This window comes from Gadus morhua, chromosome 17, assembly GCF_902167405.1.
Source record: "Gadus morhua chromosome 17, gadMor3.0, whole genome shotgun sequence".
In the NCBI taxonomy this organism is placed as follows: Eukaryota; Metazoa; Chordata; class Actinopteri; order Gadiformes; family Gadidae; genus Gadus; species Gadus morhua.
Genome location: NC_044064.1, coordinates 1,050,025 through 1,074,755, shown reverse-complemented (window position 1 = coordinate 1,074,755; position 24,731 = coordinate 1,050,025). Strand labels below are relative to the sequence as shown.

The following is a 24,731-nucleotide window of genomic DNA, read 5'->3' as shown; positions in this document are numbered from 1 at the left end:
AAGCAGTGCCAGTGGGTGAAGCGCCAGGGGTGGAGGGTGGGGGTGGAGGGTGGGGGTGGGAGGGTTGGGGTGGAGGGTGGGGGTGGGAGGGTGACGGAGTGGGTGATGGATGCGGCCAGGGCTGGTTTATGGAGAACTCTGTGATTCATGGAGTCACGTAGGGGGGGGTAGGGGGGGGGGCAGAGTGGCTGGGTGAGTCATCCGCCAACATCACTGTGCACCACTGCAGACACGCTCCGACAGAAAGGACCCAGCTCTCATCTTGGACCTGAACATTCCTGGAAGAAATCCTCTCTCTTCACATTGGGGGGTTCAATGTTAACATTCTCACCAGAGGGGGGGGGGGGGGGGGGAGAGAGAGAGCTCACATCGTTTCCACGCTGGTTACACTACTTCAGCTTAAGGCTGCGAGTTATTTTTATACCGCACACGCACGCACACACACGTTTATTTATCAAATAATGTCTCTAGCATATTGCAAACAAACACCAGATCCTACAATCATTTCTGGATTATTCCTTCATTCTCAGAAGCAGTTTCTGCAGCATCAGGACCAGGCAGAGGGGGGGGCGGGCCCATCTCTACCCCTAAATGAGGACACCGCCTCGGGCCTGGACACGTCGTACTAGGGGCTGCATGACCGCATTACCATACATTATATGTACAAAGTACATGTATGCATGCAGCCAACCCATGACTATTGCACTTAGCCATATCCACCATGCACACACCTATATATATCTGTCTGTATCTAGATGCATTAAATTATAATTAAAAGGTATTCATACATCGGACAAATGCCATATTTCTATTATGTCGTCGACTCTTATTTATGACACGCTATGGATTTTCCTTTTGGCCGGATCAAAGGACGGCACCAGGAATCCCGTATTTGGGCATACGCGTTGACGCTACAACGTCCGTGGGCTGCTGTTAGAGCGCCCCCTAATGGAGGCATTAAGCCCGAACCTCTGGATTCGAAGGAGAGGCGAGCGGCAGTGCGAGAGCGGTTGGTGATGGATGAGATGTAAACCAGCAGAAGACAAGCACAGTGGGGTGCAGGCGGTGATGGGCCAAGCCCAAGCCCCCCGCTGAGAAGAAGAGACGAGCCAGGGAAGTGAAGGAAGCTCCCATCCTCTCAGCGTCTTCACATCTGGTGTGACTCAGGTACAGTGAGACCACGTGGAGCACTGGAGACTCAGAGAGACCTTTGGGAGCATGTCTTCCTTCTGAAGTCGACCCTGGATTAGTGGAAAACAGCCCTACGTCGAAAGTAATGAGTTACCAGACTATGAGATGGGTTCTTCCGTGATGCCGCAGGGAACTGAACGAAAGGACTCTTAACCTAACTCGAGGGCCGTTCATGCGAGTCTGCTGCCATCTACTGGTAGTTGTGCATAGTAAAAAGTATTGTTTCAACCATTCAATTTAAGGTTTGAAACGTATATTCAGGGACAAAAGAGTGGTAGGCTGCAAATTGTAGATAACAGCATGTAAGCAGTCTTCCTTGAGTAGGCTACGTTCGCTCCAATGTCTGACCTTCATGTCTCTTCAACGTGGACGAGCCCAAACATGACCACGGGACACTTCACACTTCGTTTAAAACCGAATTTAATGTCAGTATAAATTTACATTCAAAGGTTGAGTCATGTTCGAGAGCTTCAGAGAGTGTTAAGTCGTTGACCAGTGAGAAGTGAACACAACACAGGGTCGTTGCCCCAACACAACGAGCGATGGTCACTCAGCGAAGGATTTGCTTTTCAATCAGGTTCACTTCACAGAGATGGATGTCGCCTTGCAAACTGAAAAAGGTGGCCAAAAACCAATTAATAATTTAGCATGAGCCTGTTGCCGCGACAGATCATAGGCTCCTCTGTCGCGGCAACAGGATCAATTGATTAATTGGCTCATGGCTAATTAATAAATTGATCACGTGCTGAACCGGCGTTCAATATGGACCCTGTAAACCTCAAAGAGGCTCATCCTTGAAACCCAGCTTTCCTAAACTCTCTCCCACTTTCTCTCTCCCCCAACTCTCTCTCCCCTCGCCACTCTCGGTCGGAGATGAATGAGAAAACAGTGCACTTGTATGGCCTGTAGTGCTTGTCCACACGGTCAGGAAAACCATTGAATGAATGAATGAATCCCCAGTCAATCCTTCATGAGGTGAAGAGATCGACGGCCCAGCAGCAGACAGGAAGGGACACATTTAAAACAGTCGGTAAAACTAGTGGATCGAAATAAAGTTGTACTTATGAACCAAAGAAAGATAAAATATTGAAAATATGTTGAGGGTTAACACTTAAAATACATTAAGCATCCTACAAAGGCAACAATTACCAACATGTATGTCATAAACAAAGTAATAGTATTCACCGCATCCGAGTGTAAAGATTATCCCTTTTTAATTAGTCTTCCATGGCGTTACAAAAAGTAATGACAAAGCAAAGTTAACGATTACATAAAGACACTTGTTGTTTTAACACACACACACACACACACACACACACACACACACACACACACACACACACACACACACACTTTGGAAAGCAGATTACCAGGTAGAGTGCTTCAAATAAGGAAACCAATAGTAAATGATTATATAGAAAGGACCCCACATATTTTACATCTTTGTGTGAATGTCGCCCAACCTTTTCCCTATAGCGGTTGATGCATTTGCATACCGTGGTATCGACTTCTCCACAAGAAAACTGGAGTAAGAGTAATGAATTCTGCATCCTAAGAATTTACACTGCAACGCATTTTACATAAAAGTGATTCAAGATGGATGTTATTTTTCTCCCAAAGAGAATGTTTCCTCTCCAGTTATAAACTTGGTCGGTCCGTTGAATGATTGTCCCAGTAGGTAGAAGACAGCCAGAGTATAGCTCCCCCTACTGGCGGCTTGAGGTGTGGGACCGTCCAGTCAGGTGAAGTACGATAAGCATCGAGCACTACGATTTTTTTCACAGTCTCACATGTGTTTCACATCGTCCGAGCGGTTGGACAAGGCAAGGCGGGAACAGTATGGTTAGTCTGTGACCTCCTGACACTACGAGACTGGTTTATCACCAGGGTGTAGCGACCAAAGGACACAGATGATTGGCTGCCCAACGTGAAGATACGTCCGTTCAAAACTGACTCATTTCAAAATGCGCTGCAGGTGTCATTTGGTGGAAAGTCCGCCAGCGTGTAGCCGCCACATTTCAAGGTCACGCGTTCACACTGAGCCCTTATTACATTCTTGGAAACGGCCGCTTGACATTCAGAGCGCAGCGGGGGGGGGGGGGGGGGGAGGTGGTGGAGCGACCGGCGGTCAGGGGGGGGGCAAGGCTTTTGTCTCCGCGGTGAGCATTCCAGAGCGCAGGACCGCGGGATTGTCCCACACTTCCTGCTCCCCGTTGGGGGCGAGGACCCACGCTGCTCTGCCCGTCAGGACTAACTCCACGGGAGCGCGCAGACAGACACTACTTTTATATCTTGCACTACAATTCCTATTCCCATGGTGGCCTGAGAGGCCGTTTCAGCAGGCCAAGCCACCGAGGCAAGAGTGTTTCTGCCACGGCGGCCTCCCTGCTGACACACACCTCCTCCACGCCTGCGTTGTCCCAGTGTTCTAGTTATACCTCAACCCAATACACCTTCTATATACAGGATCGAAAACTGCGAAAAAACTCCACAAAAAGCACACACTGCGTCATGAAAACACACTCCTAAGGGACCCAGAAACCAAAATAACCTACGCAAGCAAAAATAAAACATGGATGCAAAGCAAGACATGATGATCGTTTTCTCTGTAATGTATATATTGAATAAGTACAGCTATAGCAATATATCATTGTCATTATTGCCCCTAAACTCCATTGTACATTATTGAAACTTTTAAAACACGATTAAAACATTATTGAGAGTACAATTGAGGGAATTCATTCAAGGATATATGTTCAAACAAAATTCAATTTTTCTAAAATCAGGAAATGGGTCGCAATCCTGCGAGTAGCGCGAAGTGCGCTGAACACAACCACAAAAAGGGAAAGGTTCACAGTCCACGTGTCCAACTGAGCTCAAGTCTCTGGGTGGTGAGCCAGTCGTACCTGCTCCGACACGCTGGGGAGAGATGGGATCTTCAACTCTCAACCTCAAAAGGTGTGTCCGAGAAAGGTGAGGGGTCGTGGTACCTGAGGTACGTCCTGGGTCCACTCCCCGGACCGCGGGCTGTGAATGTCTACTGCTGCTCTCGCGTGGAAACAGTGGATTATTGATCTCCTTGCAGAGCGATAACCGGAACAATCTGCAATTAATCTAAGAGTGTCTCTACCAAACATGTCGTTATATGCAATTCGTATACACAGGCACAATAAATAGACATCGAGTGTATTCAAAATAACTCGAAGTGTGATTACTATACTCCATGTATTTACTTGAAGATGCTGATGAGTACATTGCGACTTCAAAAGTTAATGCAAAGGTTTGGTCACCACTTGCATACAATCACAACCAGATAGAAAACCAATCACAACGGTTTTAGTCGCCCCGTTGGGAGATGGCTAATGGGGTGATGTCAATCGTTCACAGGGGGTCAAAGACAGACCTGTCAATCACGGATTTGAATGTCAGTTCCTCTGTATTTATATCGTTGGTATAAAATAACGTATAAACCTCACGGTTACCCGATACGTTTGGCTTTACATCCCATCGGACTGAGCCCAGCGAAACTAGACTTAACTTTGAAAAAGATTTAAGGAAAGTTGATTTCAAGTAGTCGACAGGAGGTTCCTCGCTGTGGACTGGTAGCACTGAGACGGAGGTGAAGGGACTATAATACAGTCAGTACCACTACAGTCGTGAGTTTGTTGACGTCCTTAAAGTTTGAAACTAGGCTAGCCAGGTGCGGCTCTAGGACACTGTGGGGGCCGTCTTCTTAACTAATCTTTAAAACCAGATCCAGGAACTGTTTGAGAACCGGCCTTTAGTCGACTGAATCACGCCTGGGATGTACTTTAACCTTTTGAATCACGGCTATTACAACAAGCAAAGACACCAGTTACAGGTTAGAAATTCGCCCTCGACTAGGTAGTAGCCAACTGTCAGTTAGCCAAAAGGAGGAAGCCCTTTAGAATCCCTCATAAAACCTCGGAATAAATTATTCCCTTTGAGTCCCTCGGTCATGTTGTCCTCAGAGCATTACCACCTGTTGATTATCTTAAGGACGTCAAGATTTAACCATGGAACCGGCAGCAACCCATGCAACCTCTGGCTGAACACAAAGTAGACTTGGAACTGAGCAGTCAGTAGAAACACGTCTCAAGTGGTACGAGGGGCCCTCCCAATGCCCACCACCTTACCCCCGGTCAAGAGCTTTATACCAGTGTGTGTGTGTGTGTGTGTGTGTGTGTGTGTGTGTGTGTGTGTGTGTGTGTGTGTGTGTGTGTTCTATAGTCAAAAGCAGAGCATGTTGTGCGGAAGTTTCCTGAGCCATAAACGCACAGTGCCTACACCCCCCCCCCCCCCCCCCCCCCCCCCCCCCCCCCCCCCCCCCATGACCACCCTGGTGCCAAAGTCTTTGTCACCTGGCCCCCGTCTAGGCATCCAGAGAACCTCCAGCCACTGTGGCCCCGGGCCGGTGTGTGGAGGGAGAGAGGCACTAGGCCAGGCCCATCTCCTCCAGCACACTGCGGGGGGACTCGTCCTCCTGCAGGGGGCGACAGAGGGACAGGGACAGGGTGAGAGTGAGAGATAGAGATAGAGATAGAGATAGAGATAGAGATAGAGATAGAGAGAGAGAGAGAGAGAATAAAGAAGGTGAAAAATAGGAATATAGAAATAGAAAGAAGGGGGTAAAAGAGAAAGAAAGAGACAGACAGCATGTATGGAAAAGAAAAAGACTGAATGAAGAAGAGAAAAGACTGAAAGGAACAGAGAGAGTTAGAAAGTATACAGAGATGCTGGAGAGAGTGAACAGAGAGAGAGAGAATGAAGAGAGCGAGAGCATGTATAGAGAGCGAGAGAGAGAGAGCATGTATAGGCCTCACCTCTTGCAGAAGGTCTGCCTGTTCGATGGCCTTGAGGACGCTCTTTTTCGACGTGTCCTGGATCTCTCCGCCCATCAGGAACTCGTCCAGGATGAAGTAGGCCTTCTCGAAGTTAAAGATGATGTCCAGCTCGCACACCTTCACACAACAGAGACACCGGACAGAAAGGTCAGCCTGTCGCACGAATCGCAGGCGGAACATACAAGGGGTACGCAGAGCTCACCTAGACTGTCTGCATAGCCCCGCCTCTTACGCACTAATTGTGTGTTGTACGTCCTGGCACTCAACAATCGTGCTTAGCATTGTGTAGCATCTTATCCTAGCTATATTTGTTGTACACAGGGAATGGATTAACCTAGTGATAGTTAGTGCTTGGCACTTGGTTCTATCAACATCCTTACTGTACCGACAGCGACATATAGTTTTTTCTCTTTCTCCTGACAAATGTACTTATTGTAAGTCTCTTTGGATAAAAGCGTCCAAAACGCCCTGAATGTAAATGTACGCAACACAGGTGTGCGTCTGCTGATTCAAGGTCTCACTTATACAAAAGAGGTGGACAATGGAAGGTGTTCAGAACCGAGAGTCAAGTGTTTTTGCGCCGCCCTTAAACCCTCCTCCAGTGTTTCATTCTTGAGTCATTGTTTGTGTTTGAAGGGTCAGGAAATGAACTGGCACACTCTGAGGAGAGTGGTTGAACGCTGTTCAGGTGATGCGAGTGTTCCTTCACCGCAGCCAGCTCCTCTTAGCAGTCCCCTAGGAAACACCTCTGGACCGTACATGTCGTTCCAGTGATTTATACACTCGCCATAAACGTCCATCATGATGTCCGTTAAACATTACTTTCAGTTTGAGGGTCTCGTGGAAGAGCGGGACCCAGAGACCAACCACAGAGGGAGGCTGATGATGGACAGGATATATAAATATATATAGGAGAGAGAGACAGAGACAGAGAGAGACAGAGAGAGACACAGAGAGAGAGTCACAGACAAACAGACAGAGGGAGACAGAGGGAGACAGAGAAAGCCAGACAGAGACTCACGCTGCCAAAGTACTTGTCCAGCAGCTCCACGAAGCGGTGGATGACCTCCAGGGTGATGAGCTCGTTGTCCTGCTCCTCCACCGCACAGCAGAAGTACAGGCTGGCATACCTGAGGAAGAGGAGGAAGAGGAGGAGGAGGAGGAACGCCTCGTTAGTGGAGGAACAGAGGCAGGTAAACCGCAGGACCCAATTAAACAATAATTGTCTTAATTTAAGAGAAGTTCCTTCTTCGTTAGAGGAGGGATGGGAACGAGGCTGGTGAATGAGGACCAATAGATGATTGCTCAATCAAGCAATAATTGCCACATTTCCACAACATGAATACAATGTCACACATTAAGTTTTTGTTTATTGGGTATCGGAAGCATAGAGCAGTGTTATAATCCCCTGTAGGCTGAGCATTTGTTAGCCCAAAAACATTTCTGTTTACTTGTTTTCCAGCCTCTGCATTCTGCAGAAAGTAATGAGCTCTGGATGAAAGCACACTGTGTGTGTGTGTGTGTGTGTGTGTGTGTGTGTGTGTGTGTGTGTGTGTGTGTGTGTGTGTGTGTGTGTGTGTGTGTGTGTGTGTGTGTGTGTGTGTGTGTGTGTGTGTGTGTGTGTGTGTGTGTGTGTGTGTGTGTGTGTGTGTGTGTCCCACCCACTGATTGATGAGACTGCTGTGTGCTACAAGAAGCTGGCTCAAGAGTTGGTTTACACCTACAGATGCTTGCTTACCGATCCTTGATGCGTTCTGGGCAACATCCACACTTATGCACACACTGATGGGTTTATGAAGTGAAGTTAGAAAAGTGTCCTGTTTCTCACATTCTAGGGGACATAATTGTACGTTGAGATTCTTTGTTCTGAACGGTCTTTGTCGCTAAACGCCATCTGTGACAATCCACGAGAATGCCGAGAGGCTGCCTATGACACATCAATGTGATGTTCACAGCCCTGGTAGCCAGAAAGGCAGGAGTGATAAGGCACTGTTAAGACACTGTTACTCTGCTAAAAATAACGTCTGCAACCACATCCGCTGACATTGATGCAGAAGCTGTCGAGATGTAGCCACATTCAAGATTAAATTACTTTGCTCACTTTTGGATGTCAAACTCAGTGTTTGGTGCTTGCAGCAAGTATCATTTTTTTGGTAAATACTGACAAGTAGACTTCAAAGATTACTGAGATCAGATCTCATGCGAGGCTGACACATTTTTCCTTCAAACCAATCTTAAAATAACTTCTATAGCATGCGTTGATGATTTCGAGGATTGATCGTCATAAGGAGTAATCATTCAAATATAACACAAGTCTGATCAAAGTCTTTGCAGAGATCTAAACTGCCAGGTATGACCGGCCCGGTTTGAAAAGGACCTCCGATATTCTTCCAGCACACAAAACCAAATCGTGTCAGCCAGTGAACTCTAAACTCCACAGAGCTGAAGAACCGCCACCCTGTCAGCCTGTGAACTCTAAACTCCACAGAGCTGAAGAACCGCCACCCTGTCAGCCTGTGAACTCTAAACTCCACTTGAGACTCGCCGTATCGGTTACATGACAGCGGGTTGTCACGGTAACCCCGTCGTCACTCTGTGCCCGCCTCAGTTCCTACAGTAGTCACGCAACGGCGATACGCAGCGTTGTGTAAACACACCCCAGTGCTCCAACGCGGCCGAGAGACAGTACATGACCTACCGGCGCCGGAGACGGGTGGGTGATGTCTATGATCAATCTGAATATCAGAGATATTGATCATCATAGATATTACATCCTAGGATTCTCTCCGCTGTTTTATTATCAGTAACAGTTTCGTCAGCCCTAGTGCGATTTATCATTTCCATTTTAGTTTTTTACGACAATGAGAAAGGGCTTTACAAGGTTCCTCCACACAGAGAAGCAGAAGCTGATATCATCTTTTCAGGGGAAGCCACGAGGCCTATCTCGTTATGAGGCCGTCCGCATTAACCGTGTATGAGGCTGCAGTTTGACAGTTTGCTTTAGTAAAACTTGAAAAACTAGCTTGCAAAGGCAAACGACTGACAGTTAAACACTGTTTTTGCCAGTGTTTTTTTTTTTTCTGTTAACAGCAGAAAGAAACATGGCAGTGGGTTAGGAGACGGGAAATCATGACACACAGATTAACCCATCACTTTACTAAACAATGTTAATCTAAACTAAGACTCTAGATGACCATCTCCTCAAGTGCTTCTTTGTGAATTAATAACGCATAAACTGTCATCCTTTTACATTGAATTAAACTTTGCTAAATGAGTCGTGATTCATTCCTCCCATAAAACATTTCGATAGCAACAGCAAACACCAGGGAGGCAGCGTTGACCCGTGATGTCACCGGGCCAGACGACGGGCCGTCACACTGACCTCCGGCCGGTAAAGACATGACCGTCTTTAGTCATTTCTTCATAATACAACTCACTCATTTGTTTGTGTAATCTGTCCAGATTCTGTCCACACGTTAAATGGAAATGTGCCGTCAATGTCTAGACTTAAGGATGACCTTGTGGGAGATATTCCCCTTGAAGGACATCCACCCTTTGGAAGGCGAGCGCTGGCCCAGAATGCGGCTACCTGATGTGGTACGTTCTCACACGCTCTGCTCCATGTGGGGCCTGTCCCACTAACCTTTATAGTATTTATAGGACAGACAGCGTCCTCTAAAAACACACCTAATTCCAAAACCAAATCATAACGCCAACTTTTCTCCAACATTCTCGCTATAAAACTAAAGGATAGTCCAGTTAACCTTTCAGTAAACAGCCATAGAAACTTCAATACAAATGTAAAGGTGTGAACGTCATCATTAATACAACTAAACAGTAATGTATGTAGGCACCCGTAATAATCCCCTGAAAACACCACTAACACACGGGCTGGTGGCTGGTGGCAAACTTAACGTATTGGTGACCTGCTGTCGGCCTAGTTCTGGAGTTGGGTGTTGGCGTTTGTTGGGCCCAAGCAGCCTCGTAATCTCCAACTGTTCTGTAGATCCACACACTCTGATGGGATGGGACTACCTCTGGTTTCTTTACTTATCTCTGTTCCAGCGCTCCAACCTTAGAGCAGAGCCTCAGAGACTGGCCCAGACAACGTCTCACGGGTCGGAGTCACGACTGTCTTTGTTATTGCAGATAACGAGCGAGTTGAAGGCGAGCCGAGACCGAGAGAGACCGAGAGAGAGCGAGAGAGACCCACCCCCTACAGACCCTATTTAGAGAGAGACCCAAACCCCCCCCCCCCCCCCCCCCCCCCCAACAGACCCTCTTTAGAGAGAGACCCACCACTACAGACCTTAGAGAGAGACCCACCACTACAGACCTTAGAGAGAGACCCACCACTACAGACCTTAGAGAGAGACCCAACACTACAGACCTTAGAGAGAGACCCACCACTACAGACCTTAGAGAGAGACCCACCACTACAGACCTTAGAGAGAGACCCACCACTACAGACCTTAGAGAGAGACCCACCACTACAGACCTTAGAGAGAGACCCAACACTACAGACCTTAGAGAGAGACCCACCACTACAGACCTTAGAGAGAGACCCACCACTACAGACCTTAGAGAGAGACCCACCACTACAGACCTTAGAGAGAGACCCACCACTACAGACCTTAGAGAGAGACCCACCACTACAGACCTTAGAGAGAGACCCAACACTACAGACCTTAGAGAGAGACCCACCACTACAGACCTTAGAGAGAGACCCACCACTACAGACCTTAGAGAGAGACCCACCACTACAGACCTTAGAGAGAGACCCACCACTACAGACCTTAGAGAGAGACCCACCACTACAGACCTTAGAGAGAGACCCACCACTACAGACCTTAGAGAGAGACCCACCACTACAGACCTTAGAGAGAGACCCACCACTACAGACCTTAGAGAGAGACCCACCACTACAGACCTTAGAGAGAGACCCACCACTACAGACCTTAGAGAGAGACCCACCACTACAGACCTTAGAGAGAGACCCACCACTACAGACCTTAGAGAGAGACCCACCACTACAGACCTTAGAGAGAGACCCACCACTACAGACCTTAGAGAGACACCCACCACTACAGACCTTAGAGAGAGACCCACCACTACAGACCTTAGAGAGAGACCCACCACTACAGACCTTAGAGAGAGACCCACCACTACAGACCTTAGAGAGACACCCACCACTACAGACCTTAGAGAGAGACCCACCACTACAGACCTTAGAGAGAGACCCACCACTACAGACCTTAGAGAGAGACCCACCACTACAGACCTTAGAGAGAGACCCACCACTACAGACCTTAGAGAGAGACCCACCACTACAGACCTTAGAGAGAGACCCACCACTACAGACCTTAGAGAGAGACCCACCACTACAGACCTTAGAGAGAGACCCACCACTACAGACCTTAGAGAGAGACCCACCACTACAGACCTTAGAGAGAGACCCACCACTACAGACCTTAGAGAGAGACCCACCACTACAGACCTTAGAGAGACACCCACCACTACAGACCTTAGAGAGAGACACCCACCTCTTGTAGACGATCTTCAGGTCCCTCCACTCGAGGAAGCTGCACATCTTGGGCTTGCGGGCCAGCACCACCTGCATCAGCTCCCGCACCATCTTCTTCTTGTCCCGCTCCGCCGTGGCCGTGTACCACTTCTGCAGGCGCAGCTTGCCCTGCCGGCTGAACAGCAGCATGAACCGCATCTGGGGACAGAACACCTGTTAACATCTGGACACCTGTGAACTTCTGGGGACAGAACACCAATTAACATCTGGGGAGAGAACCCCTGTTAACATCTGGACACCTGTGAACTTCTGGGGACAGAACACCAATTAACATCTGGGGAGAGAACCCCTGTTAACATCTTGAGGATCTTTTTTTTCTTTCCCTACGGGGGTTTGTACTTTGTTTATGCATAATAATTAAAAAATATATATAATAAATATATAATGTTTCTTTATACATTGGTAGTCAAGGCGGGGCCCTATTGTTGCTAAGGCCTTAACCATAGAGTGCTGGGGGAAACACTGGTATAACATCTGGACCAATAGAACTAATGGTTAACGTCAGTGTAATACAAACGTAAAAAGCCCTTCTGTTTTGAGATGTCGTGGAGTATGAATAGTTTAAAATGCCTTGAATGAAGGGAGTTATAAATAGCTTGTTCATCCCATTCTTTATACTAAATGATACATGTTAGACGTCTTCAAAACGCAGGATAATATAACTGTCAACCAGTAGCACATCCCTTTCAGATACTGTATCCGAAACCTTCCTGTAATATTAAAAACCCAGTCCAAACATCGATAGGTGCATCACAACCCCTCTTTTCACCCGACGCACTGAGGCTAACAATCCAACCCCTCACGGAACCAGGAGCGTGTGACCGACCCACGCCCCAGAACCAGCTCCTGAATAAAGACCTGCTGTCTGGCACCACCACCACCACGCTACCGGCCCGCCCACCCGGGCCGACTGGGACCACTGGGAGGGGAGAACTTTCTGGTAACCACAGAATTGGCAGGATGACCAGGGGGGGGGGGGGGGGCAGTGGGTCCTGGCTGTGTCTGTCTCCTCAAATCTCACGGGAGAGCTGCCTTTGACAGGCTCTGCCCTTGAGAGGAGCAGCAGCAGCAGCAGCAGCAGCAGGAGGAGGAGGAGGAGGAGGAGGAGGAGGAGAGGGAAGAGGAGCAGGAGGAGGAGGGAGAGGAGGAGGAGGAGGAGGGGGAGAGGAGGAGCAGGAGGAGAAGGAGCAGCAGGAGGAGCAGCAGCAGGAGAAGGAGCAGGACGAGGAGGGTTAAGGGGGACTTGAACAAACGGCAGGACCAGATTTATGTGGGCGGTTGTTTCACCTTCTTTTCACCTCACTCGTCACACTTGTATAAAACTGATGAGAAACGAAGTACAGATTTAGCAATATGCAGAGCCTATGCACGCTGCCTTTATCCTCCCATCCGGGTGCACAGGGCTGAGAGCCGCGGGTTAATGTCTGCTCAGTCTATTTGCTAAAACCCATTACCTTGGATTACATTTTCCAATTAAAGAGAGCACTCATGGAGTCATCACCCCGTGTTTTAGCCCCTGCTTACAGCCCCCATCGCAACGCAGCCCAGCACACTGCAAATATTACAAATTGAGTTACGACGCTCATGATGTAATATTACATAACGGACCATCTCTGTTACATAAGGGCGTCTATATGTTTTACAGATAGAAGGAACCTTCTGGAGATCCAGGGCATGATAATGTAGAAGATACACATCGCTCAGTAGTACCTCACGATACCTACACAACCGGTCTCATTCATTTATTCATTTGATGAACCAGTTTGTATTCTGCGTGCGATGACCCTCACACCAGAACAATCCACCTCCCCTTAACCACAGCACTCGGTCGCCAACACGGACGACAGACAAACTGCCTGCATCAGGTTCTGCCAGCCAGTCGGCTTTCTGCATCTTCCTCCTTCCTATTCTCAGCCTGAATCCTGGCAGCTCGCAAACTCTGTCTCACAGCATCTCAAGAAGTCTCAAGTGAGTCCCGAAATAACCTGAGTCTGCATGTGGACATGAGGGAACAGGAAGAGGAGGAGAGAGAGGAAGAGAAGGAGAGGGAGGAAGAGGAGGAGAGAGAAGGGAGGAAGAGGACGAGAGAGAGGGAGGCAGTGATGGGAAGCAGCGATGAAAGCAGAGAAGGACAACGTGAGATTAACATCAGGCTGGGAAACGTACCTCTATTATTTTAACAATCAGCCCTCTTCATAAGACTGGATCGAATTTAACACTTTGCACCTTTGTGGCAAAGTGCAAAAGTGTGAAAAGGCGAACGTAATGGAAAGATGCAGAACTAAACTGTTCTTAGTCTAATTAAACACACATTAGACACTGATTGTTAAATCAAAATAATGTTGAGTCCAAATAATCATGAAAACCCGATAATCACAAGAGAAGCTGCTTCGGATATCTCAGGGTCATTTGCAACGACATAATGTACAACTGCATGTGCCAACTGCTGAGCAGCAGCCAAAAACAATTTCATATTGACAGTTTACACTGTCAACACTATAACCGAACACAAATTAAACCATCTAGCATTCCGTTTGTAGGATAGCATATTGAATTTTAAGTTATTAATGAGCAGGTAAAATGTCGTTTTTCCAATTACACATTAAAATCGTGTATAGGTTTTATTATCTTTTCAATCAAAACACAAGGCAGTAAAGCTACAATGGACAATAAACACACACACACACACACACACACACACACACACACACACACACACACACACACACACACACACACACACACACACACACATCACGGTGAACCATGTTGATTGAAGCTAATCGATACAGTAGAGGCCTATACATTTAAGAGGGACGCGTCAAGCGTTCAGACAACACGTCAACTAAACACTCGTTCGTATTATTTTCGAATGAGTCCGAGCCACGTTGGTCCTCTGAGGTTCACACAACAGATAGGAAAGTTTCGAGGTATTTGGTCATTAACAAGTAGACTACTTTAATTAATCATATATGAGCACATGGCCTGGGGAATAGTCGAGGGATTATTATATGTAGGCCTATCTGTAGGCAGCGTGCGTGTGAATTATGCAGCTATTTAGTCCAGCCTTCTTCAATAGCTCCCCACTGCTTTGTAATATAAGTTGCATAACGTCAAGTATAATTTTAAAATGCCCTCAAGTTGGGCACCTCATGTCCTTCCACAGGCTGCACTAAGTAGTCCTACAAGTTCCGATCAGACACACAGTGGGCGGTCCAACCTGCGTTCGGTCAACGTATCGACCACGCAAATCATTCCATGGATCGGATCTACTTTTAGGAAACGTTGTGTGCAGAACGCATGAATGAATGAATGTCTTTCCAACGCCGGTACTTAATGCACCCGTACGGCCAACTGGTTTTGGAAGTTATTCTGGAAAATGGCCGGTTACCATGCGCGCAAACACAAACACACACACACACACACACACACACACACACACGTTGAGTGACGTCACCAGCAGCCAGGTAACGTGCAGCACAGGTGGACTCGTTTGAGCGCCTTCCCTCCTTCCTGAAACCCTACACCTTTAGCTTTAGCTCCCGGGCTAACGTCCGGGTGCAGCAGCTTCCCCTCCCGTGTAGAGAACCCTACTCACCATTCTCTCCCCGCCGCCGCGGTCCTCTTCCTCTCAGCCCGCCTCGCGCTCAGTCGATTGATACAAAGTGTCAGTGGGGGAGAGGGGGGTGGGGGGGTCGACGGCTAGGGTCCGACGCGGGGGTCCCACGTTAACAGTCCATTGCCTTCCTCTGGGGTCCGACGGAGGCGCGCAGACTCTGAGCAGCAGCGGCGGCATAAGCGGCAGAGTCGGCGTCAGCTGTCGAGGGCTCGTTCTGCACATGCGCACTGTGGTCCTGCCAACGTGGCGTCACCGTGTCATGAATATGCAGGAGATGCAACCTGCGCGGTCGCTTGAACTGTGGCCCACTTCGGATGAGAGTGGGATCCCTTCGACGCTTGTTTGTTTTAATGATGTGGTCGAGAAATGCTTTCGGACTTCCAGCGGCATATGGATGGCGAAACAGGCTGTGGCACTGTTGTTGCCATGAGCGACGGTAAAGGATGTGGTAACCATGGTAACCCCTAAGGTAAACTCTAGGGGTGGTCTTACAGTAAACCATCCGTTGTCCTCCTGGGCGGAACGAAGCTTTTTCAGAAAGTCTGCGCTCATTTGCATGTCGCGAATGCATAGTGTGTGTGTGTGTGTGTGTGTGTGTCCTTCTATCTACACAAGAGGTCAGCATTCACCCCGGAGAGTCGCAGACACCTTTTGTAAAAATGTTTGGAGTTTAATAAATATATAAATACTTCAAAATAGAGCTGACACTTTGTATTAGTAAAAGCACTCATAAAAATATACATGCGATTGACACTGTAAAATAAAATATGCACATAAACACAAGAGTAGCAGTAATTGATGCGAAAGTAGGCAGATTGTTCAGATTAAGACTTAAATCTAAGTGCACCCTGAGCTGCACTCTCATTTAAAGCGCAAACGTTTAATTATGTGTCTATTCCTTCATATAAATCCCTCGTTGCATTCATACTCACTACCTAAAATATAAAGTCAATCCATTTCTTTAAAATAAAATCTCTTCGTAGTGTTCGTGTTGGGCTGAGACCCCTCATCATTCACTCTAACTAGACATCGTACAAGCAGAGGAGTTGATCTTATTGCAAAATATAAAAATAGACGATATGGTCAGGGTCAGTAGCAATGTTGCGGTGATGTGACCAGTTGGTTTCAGTGCTTCGGTCTCATGGCCATGCTGCTGCTGCTGCTGCTGGTGGTGGTGGTGGTGTGTGCGGGTGGGGGGGGGGGGAGGTCCTTTAGTACGGCTCTGGCTGGTTCACCTGGCCCATGAACAGAACAGCACCTGCAAGATGAACGCCGTTTGGATTAGGAGGAGACATTCCTTGACATGGTCCAACCTACAGACACAGATTCATAGTCTGACCCATTACACCACGCCTCATGGAGGAGGGAGGGAGGGAGGGAGGGAGCTTAGGGAAAGCAGCTCATCTGATTGGCTCCTCACCTGTGGCCTTGTGCTGGATGAGGAAGAGGAAGGGCGTGTCCAGTGCGATCTCCTCCACACCCATACGAGAGAACATGATCGCTCCTACGTAGAGCGGACACAAACACAGAACGGTTAAAGTGTGTTTGTGTTGTGTTCATGCGTGCATGTTCATGCGTTTGTGTGCGTTCATGTTCATGATCCCTCCGGGTGTGAGTTTACCTGATGCTGCAGCTGCTTTGGTTCCCTCCTCGTTCACCTCGATCTTCACCCTCTGAAGAACCGCAGAGACAGACAGCCTCTCCTCAGCTGAAAGAAGAGAGAACCCAGTTTCAATATCCATCCCATAACGGTCACCCTCAACACATTGGTGAGGATAGCTTTAGACCAGTTTCTGTTCCCTTTCCTCCAATACAGCTCGTACGAGAGTTGGAGTTATTATTTCACTTACTGGTGATGCGAGAGAAGTCCGCCGTTGCCAGGTTGAACATTTCTCCCAGGCCCATGTTGGTCAGAACAGCCTTCAGGTTCACCTCAGAGTCGATGGAGAACCTGAGGAAAACACTCGTTAATATCGACGCCATCATCCACACCATCATCACGTCAGGAGCTCACTGCAGAGTCAGTCTGAAACCACGTCCAAGTGGTTTGTTTGATGAACAGAGGTGGAGCCAGCAGGTTCAAACAGTCCCATCACTGTGGGACACATATTTGCATCTTGTGAGCAGCCTAGGATCTCAGCCCTTAATTAAGCCTCCTCAGATTACAACCACACATTCAGCACCAACACATCATGAACCTAGCACCAACACCAACACATCATGAACCTAGCACCAACACCAACACATCATGAACCTAGCACGCAGACCAAGGAAAAGCATTGTTTTTTGGCCTGGATTCGTGCATCTCCCCAATCTCCAGCTGGCTCTTTTCTAATATACAATTTTAATTACGTGCAATATTGCTGAGATTGTATTGACTTTAAGTGTTTGTCCATTTTGTTGTTGGTCTACTGATCTGTCTGTTGACTAAGCTCAGCGCCGCTCACCTGGGCAGGGCCAGCCTCCTCTTCACGCTCCTCAGCTCGGCGCTCCACTGGCCGATCCTCTGGCTGCTCAGCTCGGCCACCAGCGCGCCCGCCGGCACGTCCGCCTCGAAGGGCTGCACCAGGAACATGCTGAGGGCGTCGCCCTCGTAGGGCACCTCCACCACCAGGTACTCCAGGCCGTCCGACGACACAAACTCACCTGTGGGCCAAAGGGGGGGGGGGGAGGGGGGTTAAGGGTGAGCTCAGACGGAGGGAACCCCAAGAACTCCGCGACCGCTCACGCCGTTTCCATGGAGCTAACGTCACGCATTGGGATACCACTTTAGTAGGAGACGTATCAAGACATCACCAAGTTATGAGGCAACATGTGGCCTCGTCAATACAGAAGCTACATTCAGTACATTTAGTTTGATTAGTCTCATACTTGAGGGATTCGTGCTCAGCAACTACAGATTGCCAATCGTTGATTATGGACCGCATTGCACTCCTGGCCATCCCTGGAAGGAGCGGTCCCCCATCTGGGGGGCTCGGGTCAGGGGGGGCTTCATAAACATATGGCCTTTTAAGCTCTTTGAGACTGTACCTGTGATCAAGAGTACCGGCCCTTAAGCTACATCCACCAGTCTCCGTATTAAAGTTAGGCGGTGTGAGCCGCCCTCGACCCCTCGGACGCAGGGCTACCGAGGCGGGCCTATCGTAGCGGAGGCGGGCCTAAAAGAGGCGGGCCTAGGGGAGGTGGACCTATCGTAGCGGAGGCGGCCCTAAAAGAGGCGGGCCTAGGGGAGGTGGACCTATCGTAGCGGGGGCGGCCCTAAAAGAGGCGGGCCTAGGGGAGGTGGACCTATCGTAGCGGGACCTAACGGAGGCAGAGCCTACCGCAGCGGAGGCGGGCCTAAGGGAGGCAGGCCTATCATAGAGGGAGGCGGGCCTAAGGGAGGCGGGCCTATCGTAGCGGGAGGTGGGCTTAAGGGAGGCGGAGCTATCGGAGGCGGAGCCTACCGTAGCGGAAGGCGGCGGTGAGCCTCATCATGGCCACGGGGACGCTGCTGCCGTTGGAGCAGTGGAACATCCTCTCCTGGGTCAGCTTGGGGTCAAAGGGAAGCTTCCACAGCCCCTGGAAGTGCAGCGCGTTGAGCAGCACCAGGCGCGTCTCGTCTGTCAGGGCACCCGGCGCCAGGAACTGGGGGATCATACCTGGGGGGACCGAGGGACATAAGGGCTGACGTTCAAAAGAGGCCGAGAACGAAGACTAAAAGTTACTGCGGCCGTGTGTGTGAGCATTTCTTTATTAGCTGTGCGTGTACACCAAGTCGTCGATGAAATAAAAATTATAAAATCTTAAAAAAGTACCATCATGCACATGCTAGCTATGCAGCTAGCTCCATGCTAGCATGTAGCCATCATGGAGCTAGCATACATAAATGAAGTTCCCCGCCATAATGCATCAGCGTAGATTCAAAAGTACCATCATACACATGCTAGCTATGCAGCTGCAGAGCTAACATGTAGCTAGCATGTGTAAAAAAGGTTTCTCCCCCCCCCCCCCCCATAATGCATCAGTGGGATCGCCGCTGCCCCGTCAGTCTGTCCGTGCGTGACGTACCGGCGGTGCGGTCGGACACCCAGGCGTTGATGACGTCCGTGGCCTGCTCCGTGCGGCTGAAGTCCACCTGGTGCGGCGCCGTGCGGAACGCCTTCAGCAGCGCGCGGCGGAACCCCGCCTCCAGGCCCAGCAGGCGCTCCACCATCACGGCGCTGCTGGCCTCCAGCCCGCCCGCCGCCGAGAGGCTCTGCTGCTGGCGCCGCTGCTGCCGGCTCAGCCCGCGCTCTGGAGGGACGACGCAACGTTAGCCTTGGTTCACCCATTCCCCGTATGCAACACAGACAGCTAGGATGAGACGCTACGCAATGCTGTTTTTAAGGACGCACAACATACAATAAGTGTGTTTGAATATTAGCCTCATAGCATAATAGTTGGCCAGGTCATGTTCTAAGGTTTATCTTGTGTTCAGCGAATAGAGTCAAATGTAACCGATGACTCAGGCAGATAGTGATTATGGTATGTAAAAAGCACTCTGATTGGCTTAGGATATAGCCAATGAGGCGCAGTGGCTCAGCAGCGTTAGGAGAGCAGACTTAGGTTTGCCCTCACGACGGGCTTGAATACGACGTAGGCAACTACGTATAAGGCAAACGATATCAAAACCAACGAGCTAATGCCCTGACCCTCTTGTCTCTGCTCTCGGGTCTCAGCCGACGGCTTTACCTCCCTCACTATAAATGAAATGTATTATTATTTTTATTTACCTTGCAGAGAGAAGCCCATGGCAGAGCGCAGGGCCTTGCGAGTGGATCCCCCCGCTCCCAGCTGGACCATGCCCAGGAGGGTGGCCACCCCGTAGGGGGAGAAGGCCAGGTTCTCCCCCCGGGAGGCCGCAGCCCCGTCCGCCATCTGGGAGAAGACCCGCAGGCCGAAGTCCGTCTGTCTGTCCTGCAGGCTGCACAGCGCGGCCACGCAAAGGGACACCAGGAGGAAGGCACGCACGCAAAGCATTCTGGGTAGCGGAGGAGAAGTGACAGCTCTCAGTTTAGGACTCACACAGAGAACCAACACTTCTCTTTGAAGCAATCTGCTGAAACAATGAATGGTTGGTGTCAAATCAGACCGGTTTTAGATCCGAATAAAATATGCTTTTTAACCACAAATTCAAATTTAATAACCGGATATAGTAACCAGCCACTGTGCGGTTATTAAAAACATCCCGAGCCATAGATTGTACTGGAAAGACTCAACAAGGCACCCATGCTGGCCGATGGAAACGCAGCCCGAGAGTCACTCGTGAGTCAGCCCAGGGCTTCCTCTGGAAAACCGTTAGTAACAGGTAGCTGAGAGTCCACTGGGAGGGCGTTGGGACACACTGGTCTGTTGTGTAACCAGCCTCCCTCTCATTCGACCACCGACACCATGAACACACAGCCGTGAACACACAGTGGGTCCAGCGGCTCTGACTAACTGGGCCGGAGTGCGTCGTGTTGAACCACAGTAAGCACAGTCAACATTGGCTGGTTTTTCCATTTCCTAATCTTGGCTTTCGAAACACCCTTAATATAGTCTTCAAGATAGGAGAGATTATGTAACACAACTAGCAATGCCCGGCGGTGATGACATGTGCCTCTAGACAGCACCCAGGGGTGTGCCCTCACCCAGGTGGGAACGGCCTGGCTGTAATGTGGCTCACAAGAGTCAACAAAAGATGACGCATATCAAGGACTAGTGATATTCACTATAAATTATTATAGGAAAATGGCTTTGTATCTTTTTGCCATGCTTACATTTGCAAATGATAGATGCTGTACAATACAATACTCTTAACAAATGGTCAAGGCCTCCATCTGTGAGGTAGGGGTGGCACAGGTGTAGTTTATCAAGTTAATTGTCAGCCTGTAGGCAGTGCCCATAATTAACATCATGAGACACACCTGTGTTCACCCTGTTTCCCACCCTGATGCAGGCAAAGAGTCTGTTCAATTAGCAACATGAAAAAACATCTGCATACAGAGAACAAGACATGTGAAATAAAGTTGGAATAAATACACTCAATTATCTTAGGAACATGCTTCCAAATGCTCACCTGGTAATCGTGTTATTTAATGCTCCTTGAATCTTGGACTTGCAAATGTAACAGCGGCCAAGAGTCGGTTGGGTTGTAGGAGAGAATCCTGCGGTTGTGGTGGAGGCTGTTGGCTGCTGTCCTCTGACTCTGTGATCCAGTTTGTTTTCCTTGGTTTTATAGCCCAGCTCTGAGGCCACTCCCAGTTCTTCAAAATGACAGTCAGACACAGGACACAGACACACACACACACACACACACAAAAGTTATTACTGAGGATGAGGTCATCTGTCAGTGTCTGGTCTGGGCAAGCATGCTTTCGTGCTCTGAGGAAAGTCACTCTCCACATGTTCAAACCCTGATTCACTAGAGAGAGAGAGAGGGAGAGAGAGAGAGTAGAGCACATGAGGGAAGCCAATCTCGCCCATGTGTTTTTCTTTCTCCTATACTCTCCCTCTGCACACACACACACACACATACACACACACAGTAAATGCAATGAGGCAAGTCAGCCATGCTCAATGTGCGAACAAGAACACAACCTCTCAGCTACCACGAAAGTGGACACACACACACACACACCACACACACACACACACACACACAAACACACACCACACACCACACACACACACACACCCACACAGACCTCTTTGTCAAAGGTCATTTTGTCCCGATGATTCAAAAAGTCGATGTACTAGGTGAAAGAGGAAACTGATGGAAAGAACATGATACGCGTCAGGTCATGACTGGATGATTGACGGTTTCAAGACACCCTGCTATCGCCAGAGCTGGGCTCGATGATTCACAAGTGTGTGCAAAGTGTTTGACCTTAATGCATTGGACTCTTGATTATTACAACTATGCATTGCAGCATGTAGCCTTGGCGGGAATCGAACCCACGTTGCTTCAACGTGTCCTGCCTACATGGTGAGAGCAGTGGCTGGTTGAGCCACCGAACTGACACATATTAATCAGCCAATTATTAATTATTGTTAATAATTAATGATTGTTTAACTGCATCCACCAGACCTACACCTACTACTACTACTATTATCTACCTACCTTTTTACTTTAGAAAAAAATGATTTATAGTTATTTCCCTCAACTCTTCCCGCTCCCCCCTATTCAGAGGTGTGTGCGTGCGTGCGTGCGTGCGTGCGTGCGTGCGTGCGTGCGTGCGTGCGTGCGTGCGTGCGTGCGTGCGTACGTGCGTGTTTGTGTGTGTGTCAGATGGACATTCCAAGTTTTCGGTTCTCCGCTTCCAGCATTCCTTGTCGCACGACTCACAGGAGGAACATCTGGAGTCAGGACGGGAGACTGACTTATTCCTCCTCCTTAACTCCCAGGCTCTTAAAATAGCTCCTCAGACCGATGACACCACGGCCCAGTCTGAGCTCTTATTGTTCCCGTTTGAAGTCCAGACAAACAAACAAAACACAAAACAACGAAACACAAAGAAAAACCACCAAGTCTTATTTTTTTAAGACAAAATTTACGAGTTCTGGATTTTTGTGGGTTTGGGATGATGTCATGATTGGTCAGGTCCCAGTTATTCGTGTTGCATTACCGCCTCCGAGGGGGTTCATGCACCCACGCCAGCATGGAATTCAGCAACCCCCCCCCCCCCCCGACCCTAAAAGGAAAGGAAACCCACAGAACCAAGTGAGAACAGATCTAACACGAGAAGGGACACGCCACGGCCTCCCTGAAGGATAGAGAGATGTCATGCTGTTGATATGTATCCCTGATAGAAATGTCCATTCATCTCTGTATCTTGATACTTTCAAGTAATTACGTTGCCCTCTTGGGTTTTGTTAGATTTCAGTTTATTTCTAAACTGTTACTAGACTCTGTGTGGTGTATTTTTCGCCGTAGTAGTAATTCTTGAAGTCGAATTCAAAGCAACTGGCGACGGGTTGGATCAGAGGGTTGAATAGATGGTTTATTCCAGGATGTAATACAGCGAGATACAGACTCAGGTGGAATAATCTATAGTGGACGTTTGAGGAGCAGTTTCGAGACGTGTTCCTCGGCTGTCGATTTCCTCTTCTCACCGAACCAAAAGGTTGGGGCGAGTATTTATATCAAAGAAACGTGAAGAACGTGAAAACAGACGCACTCTCAGCCTTGATAAGGTATATGGCCCTGGCTATGTCCCAGAAGACCAGGTTGGTTCCATCCTTGCTGAGACATAACAAATGGAGGAATGTTGGGAACAACACCTCGTATCAGTGTGAGAGGCACTGGCCTGTTCCTAGATTAGAAATGTGAACACAGAGAGACACTAAAATACACCAACATTCTACACTTTCAATATGATTTTAATTGATAATTTCATGTTTTCCACCGCAGTAATTGTATACGTGCGTTTTCCAGTTACTGTGCGTGTGTTCCTGTCATGTATATAAGTGTGAGTGTACCACTCAGCCCTATAAATTACTTACTTGTGTGTGTGTGTGTGTGCAAGTAAAACAAGTTGGCTATAAATACGTCCTGCCTTATAATAAACGTCTCCCATCCCAGCCGATGAGCCGTTGTTTCCTTCCATCCTCGACAAAGGTCGTGACCCCGTGGCAGCCCCCTCTATTCTCACAGCATGCGGAGCACGGGGGTTTCCTCCTGGTTATTGACAACAGGCTGTTGCCAGGGCAACGTGTCATGAGATATTCTCCCGTTGTTTGTGGGTCAGCAGAAGATGCAGCCGGCCGATCCCTCTCCGTCTCTCTCATCTCCTCATCTCCCAGCTGCTCCTGCGTGCCTGGTTCAGACGACACTCGTCTTGGTTCCCCTTGTTACGAAACACTAAAAACACTGATCACCCCCCCCCCCCCCCCGCCTCCACGGGACGCCCCGCAGAGAGCGTCTCGTTACCAGGACACACTGTAACGAGGGCCGTGCCTCACCCCCCCCCTCCCCCAGACCAGCACAGTCGCTGGTTCCAGACGTCCGGTTTATTGTAGAAGTGGCAGCAAATAAACATGACGCTGTTTCTTTCGAATGCTCCGCCGCCATGCGGGAGGTGCTCTGAGTGTGAGTGGAGACGGCTGGTCTAACCTGTTGCACACTGATTGCTCAATGTGCAACAGGTGTGTGGCCTCATCCAGCCCCAGAGCTGGAGGGGAGTCTCCATGTCTCCGACCGTGACTCTTTGACCAACAGAATACCCTTAAGGGTAGTCCTGGTCGACAGTTTACCGTAACGCTGCAGAAACTATTTAAGTTACATACATTTCTAGTTGTTATAGATAGATAGATAGATAGATAGATAGATAGATAGATAGATAGATAGATAGATAGATACACACACACACACACACACACACACACACACACGCACACACACGCACACACACTCACACACACACACACACACACACACACACACACACACACACACACACACACACACACA

At 48.8% G+C, this 24,731-nt stretch overlaps 2 protein-coding genes and 1 long non-coding RNA gene across 5 annotated transcripts; all 3 read right to left on the bottom strand.

Annotated features, from left to right (window-relative positions):
* Window positions 1–1,594: 1,594 nt before the first annotated feature.
* On the bottom strand, window positions 1,595–21,938 carry LOC115529117 (uncharacterized). Its single transcript, XR_003973453.1, has 2 exons — window positions 21,900–21,938; window positions 1,595–2,543 (listed from the first exon to the last, which is right to left on the bottom strand). It is a non-coding gene; the product is annotated as an uncharacterized LOC115529117 (long non-coding RNA).
* ap1s1 (adaptor related protein complex 1 subunit sigma 1) lies at window positions 3,786–15,426 on the bottom strand. The gene is made up of 5 exons (XM_030337599.1): window positions 15,239–15,426; window positions 11,600–11,778; window positions 7,078–7,186; window positions 6,036–6,173; window positions 3,786–5,695 (listed from the first exon to the last, which is right to left on the bottom strand). The coding sequence occupies exons 1-5, from the start codon at window positions 15,239–15,241 to the stop codon at window positions 5,648–5,650; spliced, it is 477 nt and encodes a 158-aa protein (XP_030193459.1). The 5' UTR covers window positions 15,242–15,426; the 3' UTR covers window positions 3,786–5,647.
* Window positions 15,905–21,492, bottom strand: serpine1 (serpin peptidase inhibitor, clade E (nexin, plasminogen activator inhibitor type 1), member 1). 3 transcript variants are annotated; one of them, XM_030337582.1, is made up of 9 exons: window positions 21,339–21,492; window positions 20,014–20,261; window positions 19,310–19,534; window positions 18,706–18,900; window positions 17,707–17,905; window positions 17,110–17,210; window positions 16,881–16,967; window positions 16,680–16,763; window positions 15,905–16,517 (listed from the first exon to the last, which is right to left on the bottom strand). In XM_030337582.1, the coding sequence occupies exons 2-9, from the start codon at window positions 20,258–20,260 to the stop codon at window positions 16,471–16,473; spliced, it is 1,185 nt and encodes a 394-aa protein (XP_030193442.1). In that variant the 5' UTR covers window position 20,261; window positions 21,339–21,492; the 3' UTR covers window positions 15,905–16,470. The 3 variants fall into 3 exon arrangements, with proteins under 3 accessions (XP_030193442.1, XP_030193444.1, XP_030193445.1); XM_030337584.1 differs by having other exon boundaries at window positions 20,014–20,339; window positions 21,339–21,482; XM_030337585.1 differs by having other exon boundaries at window positions 20,014–20,336; window positions 21,339–21,482.
* Window positions 21,939–24,731: the final 2,793 nt, after the last annotated feature.

Excerpts from the sequence above, each read along its gene's own strand:
- ap1s1 (XM_030337599.1), bottom strand. Across the intron at positions 7,187-11,599 it reads CTGAAGATCGTCTACAAGAG|GTATGCCAGCCTGTACTTCT; the intron begins GTGGGTGTCTCT and ends CCTCTTCCTCAG. Across the intron at positions 5,696-6,035 it reads AGGCAGACCTTCTGCAAGAG|GAGGACGAGTCCCCCCGCAG; the intron begins GTGAGGCCTATA and ends CGCCCCCTGCAG.
- serpine1 (XM_030337582.1), bottom strand. The coding sequence starts at position 20,260 with ATGCTTTGCGTGCGTGCCTTCCTCCTGGTGTCCCTTTGCGTGGCCGCG. Across the intron at positions 17,906-18,705 it reads CACCGCCGCCTTCCGCTACG|GTGAGTTTGTGTCGTCGGAC; the intron begins GTAGGCTCCGCC and ends TTTGGCCCACAG. Across the intron at positions 16,764-16,880 it reads CAAAGCAGCTGCAGCATCAG|GAGCGATCATGTTCTCTCGT; the intron begins GTAAACTCACAC and ends CGCTCTACGTAG.